Source organism: Medicago sativa, chromosome 4 (assembly GCF_051527215.1).
Source record: "Medicago sativa cultivar Bolivia chromosome 4, Bolivia_mono, whole genome shotgun sequence".
Lineage (NCBI taxonomy): Eukaryota > Viridiplantae > Streptophyta > Magnoliopsida > Fabales > Fabaceae > Medicago > Medicago sativa.
The window spans coordinates 93870801-93879926 of record NC_140752.1 but is presented as its reverse complement, the minus strand read 5'-3'; the positions used below and the strand labels follow the sequence as shown (position 1 = coordinate 93879926).

Below are 9126 nucleotides of genomic sequence, written 5' to 3'. Positions count from 1 at the left end.
CATGATTCTCAACATTCATTCATTCCCCTCCAATTATCGCCTTTTTCCTCCTACCATTTTCTGTGCCAAATATATATGATATTTATATTTTTTCACATTGTGTTATATTTTTTTTTGACGGATTTAAGTTGTGTTATTTGAACATCAAAATAGACGTGTGTATATATATATATATATATATATATATATATATATATATGTGTGTGTGTGTGTGTGTGTGTGTGTGTGTGTGTGTTTATCGCTATCTTTCTCATTTTTTTTTCTATCTTAATTACAATCTTTCACATACTTCACAACAAAATTTTGGTTTCAAAAATCATTTCTCAAGTTTGTTTTCCCATTAGCCATTCAATAAATAATAAGGGATATAATAGAAAATAAACATTAAGCATTCATTGATATTTCAAAATCACATATATAGTGAGACAAATATTTTTAGTTAAAATCCTTCAAAAAAAAAAAAAATTAGTTAAAATGAAATATCTTGTGAGGAGTAAATAAGTTCAATTTTTTATGCCAAAGAAAAAGGTTTAATTATTATTCTAAACTCAGCTCATTTATTTCATAAATCAAGTTCAATAAATTAATTGTCCAATCTAACCTCACACAAACACTTTTCATAGAAAATAAAAATGATACCTTAAAAAAGATTTGGAGGTCAACGGTTTTTTGGTTTAGCGCTTTTACATCACATATTCACGTATACAAGTATCTTAGCTCTCTCTCTCTCTCTATATATATATAAAAACCAAGTTCATAGAGTATTTATTGAGTGTGCAATTGTAATAGTTACAATATATAAACTAAGCAAACATTAATCATGGCTGCTCCACCGGTGAACACATTACCGGTAGCATACCAAGCATGGACAAGTTTAGCAGTACCAGACTGGTTAAACAAAGGAGACAACTCATGGCAAATGATATCAGCAACCCTTGTTGGAATTCAAAGCATGCCAGGACTAGTTATCCTCTATGGCAGCATAGTGAAAAAGAAATGGGCTGTAAACTCTGCTTTCATGGCTCTCTACGCTTTCGCCGCGGTTATAATCTGTTGGGTTACATGGGCTTATAAGATGTCATTTGGTGAAAAACTTTTACCCTTTTGGGGTAAAGCTGGCCCTGCTTTAGGCCAGAAATTTCTAATCAAACAGGCCGGGCTACCCGCGACGGTGCATTATCATCATGATGGTAGTTTGGAAACTGCTGAGATTGAACCATTTTATCCAATGGCTACTATGGTTTGGTTTCAGTGTGTTTTTGCAGCTATTGCACTTGTTATATTGGCTGGTTCTGTTTTGGCTAGGATGAATTTTAAGGCGTGGATGATGTTTGTGCCACTTTGGTTAACTTTTTCTTATACTATTGGTGCTTTTAGTTTGTGGGGTGGTGGTTTCTTGTTTCAATGGGGTGTTATGGATTACTCTGGTGGTTATGTTATTCATCTTTCTTCTGGGATTGCTGGTTTCACTGCTGCTTATTGGGTTTGTTCTCTTCTTCACCTCTTTTTCTCTCTAAGAAGAAGTACTAACTATGTTCTTTTTAATATTTATTCTTTTATTGGATGAAATTCGCGTAAGCAAGTGAACCATGTTAGCTGTATTTCCCACTCTCAATATATATATAATACATCATACAATATGGATGATTGCATTACGTATATAGGTGCATTTTTAATGCTATTCATCATACAACATGCATGCTTCTTTTTACTATATATATATATATATATATGCACTCACACATTTTGAATTCTATAGATAAGCAAATTACCTTTAATACACTGAAAATTAATAAGGAGAGACATGGGCACTCCTAGCTGCTCTATGTGAGCATACAATTTTGGTTGTGACCAATAATATTTCCTTGTTAAGTTAGGAAAATTAATTATAAAAATAGTCAATTGTGTGAATGGTAATTTAGAAGGCAGTAGAAATTTAGAAGATGAGATAAATTAGTTATTGTAACGGCAATTCAAAGAATCTTCGGACGATATTCTTTTGTCTACATGTATTGAAATCATATACTTATTATATATTGTCCAATGTCCATTCATCATGTTTTATTTAAATTCTATGAAAGAAATGTATTGTTTGGTAGTGTTTGCGATGTATCCTTAACCCCATACAATATATCTAATTATATTTTGACAAATCGTGACATATTAAAATGCCAAACCAAATGAAATATGACAATGTGTAATAGTATTTGATAATAATATAGGTGGGGCCTAGATCGAAGAAGGACAGGGAGAGATTCCCACCAAACAATGTGTTACTAACATTGGCAGGGGCAGGGTTACTATGGATGGGATGGGCAGGTTTCAACGGTGGAGATCCCTACTCTGCCAACATTGATTCCTCCATGGCTGTTCTCAACACAAACATTTGTGCTGCCACAAGCCTCCTTGTATGGACATGGCTTGATGTCATATTCTTCAAAAAACCATCAGTTATTGGAGCTGTTCAAGGCATGATCACTGGTCTTGTTTGCATCACTCCTGGAGCTGGTACGTACATTCTACTACTCTTGCTTAATTACAACCTTGCACGTTATCATATTACTACTAATAATTTTTGTCACGTTTTGACCCTTCTTTCACGGCCATATACTAGGTTCCTTAATATACATTGAATCTTTTTTTTATGAAATATACTCCATTATTGGGTATGAAACCGGCTGGGATATTCCACTCTTGACTTGGGGATCCCAAGAATCGAATATACTCCTATATTAGTCTATCACTATAGATTCCATTATTGACTTTTTAAAAAATAGTACTTTATGGTGGTTTTCATTGCCGTTGGGTTAATTTTACGCATCTGATCAGGCATATGGATAAAGATAAAATTGAAACAAGAAACAGTCAACGTTCCAAAGCAATGTAATATACTAAATGGCTAGCTTATTTTATGTAATGCAATTAGTTCAAATATTCAATATGTATTGTTCCTTACTCCTATGTCCTATATTGTGTACTATACACCATCAAAATACATTGTGTATTATAAATATTAAAAAAATTATAAATAAATAAAATATTGCAGGAATTGTACAAAATTATTCTTATTAACTATTATTGTTACATTTCTTCAATAAATTAAATATTATTATTATTATAAATACAAAGTGAAATATAATGAATTTGAATAGTTGTTAAGGTTTTAAATAAATTCAAGTAAATATGCATAATTTTTTTTAAGGTATTAAATAGTTGTTAAATATTATATAAAAATTTATTGTTTGTGAATAGGTCTGGTTCAAGGATGGGCTGCCATAGTAATGGGAGTGCTATCAGGAAGCGTGCCATGGTACACAATGATGGTACTTGGAAAGAAGATATCAATATTTCAAAAGGTTGATGACACCCTCGCTGTGTTCCACACTCATGCCGTGGCTGGCCTACTAGGCGGTGTACTCACCGGCCTATTCGCCGAGCCACAATTAAGTACTCTCTTTCTCCCCGTCACCAATTCCAAAGGAGGTGTCTATGGAGGCTCTGGTGGTGTCCAAATCCTAAAACAAATAGTTGGAGCTTTATTCATCATTGGATGGAACATTGTTGCCACTTCAATAATTTGTCTAGTCATAAGTTTCATTGTTCCTTTAAGAATGACGGAGGAAGAGTTGCTCATTGGGGATGATGCAGTTCATGGGGAAGAAGCTTATGCTTTATGGGGTGATGGAGAGAAACTTAGCCTCTACAAAGATGACACTACACAACATGGCATGGCTTCAAGTGGTGTCACTCAAGTTGTCTAGATATCATATGAGAAAATTCAACAAGTTGGAAATCGATCGAGATGGTTATGTTGTTGAATTGATGTGATTTTTTATTGTGAAAAATGTAATCTTGGAAGAAAACAAATAATAAAAGAAAAAAATGTCTGATTTGTTTTGTAATTGTCTTTTTTTTTTTTTTTTGAGGAATTGTTTTGTAATTGTTTTTATACATGTAGATGTTCATTTTATTATGTTGTCATTTTTATCTACCAACTCTAATGAATGATTTATGTGCTAACTACTAGTAGTCTAGTACATTGGTAACCAGCTATTAATGTACTATTCGTAAAAAAAAAACAGCTATAAAGTTTTATTATATATGCAATTATGTGTGCCATAATTTGATTCATTGTTAATTTTTTTTCTTTCAAATTGATGAAGATTGGTTTCTTTCAAAATGGTTCAGTTCATGTGATTTCACACAAGGTTTTAGTTGAATACAATAAGTATCTTTTAAGCACTTTTAAGTCTTTAAATTTCCTTTGAATTATTGTTTTTTTTTATTTACTAAAACAATAATATTTATTTAAAAAAATTGGTAGAATATATAAAAAATAACACAAATTCAACGTCACTTAAATGAAAAGGATGGATTTACGAACAATTTCACAACATTCAAATTATATATTGACATAAAACAACGCAACAAGTGCGAAAAAAATTAATATGACTTGAATACACTGCCCTCAGATATGCAGATATGTAACGTTGACGGATGTTATTGACCAAAGTCAACATATATATCTACACCAATCTAACATTAACATATCTACAAATCATGAATCTATAGAAACACAAGAATTTAACGAACCGCAAATTCAACTAGGAAAAGGTTGTCGAAATAAAATCAATATGTATATCTTGCCCCCATTGAGTTCTCCCTGTAAACTTGATAATTCAACATTTGGTGTATTAAGGCACCAATTCAATATAATATCAGCTGACGAAGACGCATTTAAGGATGTGTGTCTATATCAAGCGCACGTTCTGCAGAAAATAGTTTAACAAGGCAATTGCCATGATCGTAATCTCTCACTGAAATGATAGTTATTTAGTTTCATTTTCCTATAAATAATAGTTTTCACAAAAGTTATTTAGTTTCATTTTCCTATACATAATAGGGGATCCTGGTCCATGTTATATTTGTTTTCTTCAATTAGTTTTTATTGGTGCTGTTTCTTTGAAAAACAAATAAAACTAACTATGTATTTATTAATTCATTTATATATTTTCATAAGTCAAATTGATACAAACATAAACAATAATGAGTTTTGTCATATATAGGTTGTGATTTTCTTAATTGAACAAGGAAACCTGATTGTTAACGGGACTCACTCACCCAATGATCTAAAAGCTTTTTTTTTTTTGTCGAGGTTCGAACCCCGGACCTTACTTGTATTCCCTACTTGTATTATGCATTATCCCTATCAGCTGAGCTAAGTTCACGAAGAACAATGATCTAAAAGCTTTGAAAGCATGAGAAATGATACCAATAAAATTTTATCATGTACACCAACAAGTATACCCTCACCTCTACATTTTCATGAAAAGTCAATTTCACCCTTAGAGTAAAGAGAAAGTAAAGGACTCTAATGAAAAGTACTTAAATATGTCCCATTATCTTTACATCATTAAACAAATAATTTACCTATTACTCCTTTTTACAAGTGGGACCAAGTAGTACACGTTTTATTACTCCTTTATGCAAGTGGGACCAAGTAGTACAAATTTTATTACTTTTTTAAACGTGGGACCCGTTAGTTACCCAGGAGAGAGAGAGTCCTTATATAGTTGCTCGTTCCTTAACGGGGACTCATTTTTTCTTTCTCCAATGGAGGGTCCTTAACGGGAAGTGGTCCTTGTTAAATAAGGAACCCCATTGGAGATGCTCTAAGTGTTCGAATACAAACCGGATAACCTTTTCAAAGTGCTCTGATACACAATTTCCGGAAAACATATTTTAACATTTTTTATGTGCACTATTTTTTTCCAAAAAACTAGATAGAGTTTTGTGATATGTATAATTTTTTTGAAAAACTTATACAAAGTTTTTTTTTGGTAGTATGGCCGGGATTTGAACCCCGAACCTTGTATATTTTATGCATTGTCCAAACCAACTGAGCTAAGTTCACGAGGACAAACTTATACAAAGTTTTCCAATGTGTATAATATTCCTAAAATTTTTGAAAAACTTATACAAAGTTTTTTTTTGGTAGTATGGCCGGGATTTGAACCCCGAACCTTGTATATTTTATGCATTGTCCAAACCAACTGAGCTAAGTTCACGAGGACAAACTTATACAAAGTTTTCCAATGTGTATAATATTCCTAAAATACTTATATAAAGTTTTCAGTTTTTTTTAATTATTTTTTTCTAATCCAAAAACTAATAATAAATTTTTTCCGAAATTTTATTCAAACCAAAAAGGTTGAAAAGAGTTTTTTGAAAAAATTTCAACACGAAAAACTTTTACATAAAAAAACTCATGTGGGGGTGTGAACTCATTCTAAATGTAAATATGGAAAGGTTAAAAGTGAGAGTAAAAATAAAGATGTAAAAAGTTAAACCACTAAAAAAAGGTAAAACTGTTTCTAGTGGTGAAAATTCAAAAATAAATAAGAAAATGTTAACGAGTGCCTTACACACGTTTATGATTCAAAATTGCACATGAAGAAATACACTTGACATAACATAATTGGTTGAGGTAAATGGACACATGGCTATAGTGATCTTAAAATTAAGGAAACTTGAGTGTGCGTGCATAAATAAAGAAATGAGGATTAATAATGAGTATGAAAAAAATTGACGAAATCTCTCTTCTCTTCCTTTGATGATATCTAGTAGAGTAATACTGCTCATGACTTAGTCTTCTTTTATCTTCTTCTTTCTCCATTGTGTACTAAGAACATCATCTCTAAGTGAGTTCTCATCTATCAATTTTATCTTTGAATTAATAATCAATTTACAATTATCTTTTACATTCTCAATTTCATGAACTATTACGAACACTAGTTAAGGATTCAAATATAGTAACAATATCTTGAAGTTTGTGCAATCAAACCATTAAAAGTGTAAAAAATATTCTTTTGTTTCCTAATGATACATGGTAAATTTTTCCTACACCAATCCATTTCTTAGCAATATACAGCAAATCTAAGTAGTGGCCCCGAATTTATGCTCATAATCTCATCTAATTCCCACTCTCACCATGCTTTCTCCAAGTGGCTGTCATTCCACCCTAATAAAATATGGAATTGGAATTGGATGTGATGAGAACTTCGTCGCCGTCAATGGATGCTTCATAGTCACTCCATTATTTATTCTTCCCTAATTGGTAACTTACTTAAATAACTACATTTTATTTAGTGGTGGCCGACTCTCCTAGTTCGTTCCTTGGTGGTGTCAACCAATAAAACTTTTATTATAATTTAATAAGAATGTATCGACAGTGCAAAAATGTTTTCATGCATGGACATTCAATGACATTTCACTAGATTTTTTAAATACTAATTTCAATATATATTTCCACTGATATTTTTTAAGGTCAAGTAGTCATTGTCTCTGCCAACCACGGCGACATTTTTACAGATATTTTAAAAGTAATATTATGATAGAGGTAGTATAGTAGTAATATAACTAAATCTTTATTTAAATTTTTTACATTTACAGTAACTATTTTTTTAAAGGAGTTTTAAAAGTAATATTGTTATGAATCCATTGTTTTTTTTTTTTAAGGAATTATGAATCCATTGTTATTTCCCTAAAAGTGAACTTTTTTGAAAATATGTATTACTAATTTTTATTTTTATTTTTATAGAAGCTATTGATAAGAGAAGAGTAAAATATAAATTATTATAGTAGTATAAATTACATCAAAGGTACGTAAAATTTATATTGTCAATGGAAAGAACGATTGACTAATGTAATTACCTACTAACTATTACAACTGAGTTTTATATCTAATTTAGGGAATGGGATATCACAAAGTGTGCTTGCAATTTGCCAATAATTCATCCTCGTTAATTACCTATTTTCTCATACATGCACTCCTTCTCCCACACCCCATGAAACCAGTTTTTCGCTTAAGAAAATGACCTTTTCTGGACTTTGAGGTTGTCTCCACCATACTGACTTTTTTCTAGCTCCCTTTTCCTTTTTGGTCAGCATATCCTATCCTAATTTAACAAAAAAACAATCTTCTTTTTTCCATAGCCACACCCCCAAAAAAGGTCACAAAGAAAAAGGAAAACCTTTAGTATACCTTTCCCTTTGATTTTTTTTTTTTTTATATAAAAAAACTCTAATAATAAGTGATCATTTTGGTTCTTTAGATTTTTTCTGTAAGGAAAGTACAACAATAAACAATAAACCCTTCAACTTAGCCGTTTTGTGTCGCCAAAATATCAAACAAACAACACACGCCGCTGCAAACAAGGTTTACTTATTTCTCCCATCACATGAAGCACTCAACCAGTTACACATATCTTATACAACAGTAATTCATAAACATCAATAATAGTTTTTAAAAAATAAATTAATCGTTTGTAACAATATGTGCCAATGTCGGATCGTTATCGAGTAGTTATACATTACAGACATTAGACACACCTTTGATCAAAAGTGTAAGTGTTAGACATTAGACACACCTTTGATCAAATGTGTAAGAATTGTGTTATTTTGGTTGTCTAAAAAATTAAAATATAAATGGATGTTCAAATAACACAACTCTTACTATTAATAACACTATTAGGGCTCCTCTTACTAGCACGTGAAACATGCCTCAAATCAAAGCAACCAATGTTTGATCTTCTTAGTTACAAGTGTCACAATCCCACTCCACCATTGCTGTTTATGTGTGTGCCTCATAGGGTGATACCATAATTATCCACAATTCCTTATCCTAATTAAAACTTTACTTAGTCTCCCCCTTTCCTTTCCGCACTACCACACGGTCCAACAAATTCTCTATTATTACTAATGGTGCCTTTTAAAATGTAGCTAAAGTGGTTCCTTTCTTCTTTTGCTTTTAAAAAATAAAAATAAAATCGAAGAGGCACTGTCATGAAACATGAGAATCTATAATCAAATCATTTTTAGTGGAAGCTTCATTTGTGCCACAGCTCAGCCCAAAAATGAGCAAATGAGATATTTGCTTGCTAACAAGCACTAAGACATGGATTGGATACCACCAGACACTACTTTCACATTGGTATGGTAACATCGATAATAATTTAAAAATAAATTAATGGATGGAATTTACATTTATTAGCGTAGAACATCGAACATATTTTTAATTAGAAGTGTTGCGGTACTTCAGAGTTTGTTTGGAGTTGAAGCATTCAA

The 9126-nt window shown here is 31.5% G+C and overlaps 1 protein-coding gene across 1 annotated transcript; it reads left to right on the top strand.

Annotated features, from left to right (window-relative positions):
* Positions 1 to 730: 730 nt before the first annotated feature.
* LOC146933976 (ammonium transporter 3 member 1-like) lies at positions 731 to 3973 on the top strand. The gene is made up of 3 exons (XM_085705795.1): positions 731 to 1483; positions 2223 to 2508; positions 3253 to 3973. The coding sequence occupies exons 1-3, from the start codon at positions 821 to 823 to the stop codon at positions 3759 to 3761; spliced, it is 1458 nt and encodes a 485-aa protein (XP_085561921.1). The 5' UTR covers positions 731 to 820; the 3' UTR covers positions 3762 to 3973.
* Positions 3974 to 9126: the final 5153 nt, after the last annotated feature.

Bases quoted from the DNA above. Each gene is read 5' to 3' on its own strand.
- LOC146933976 (XM_085705795.1), top strand. From the start codon at position 821: ATGGCTGCTCCACCGGTGAACACATTACCGGTAGCATACCAAGCATGG. The intron at 1,484-2,222 runs GTTTGTTCTCTT...ATAATAATATAG, and splicing joins GTTTCACTGCTGCTTATTGG to GTGGGGCCTAGATCGAAGAA. The intron at 2,509-3,252 runs GTACGTACATTC...GTTTGTGAATAG, and splicing joins TTGCATCACTCCTGGAGCTG to GTCTGGTTCAAGGATGGGCT.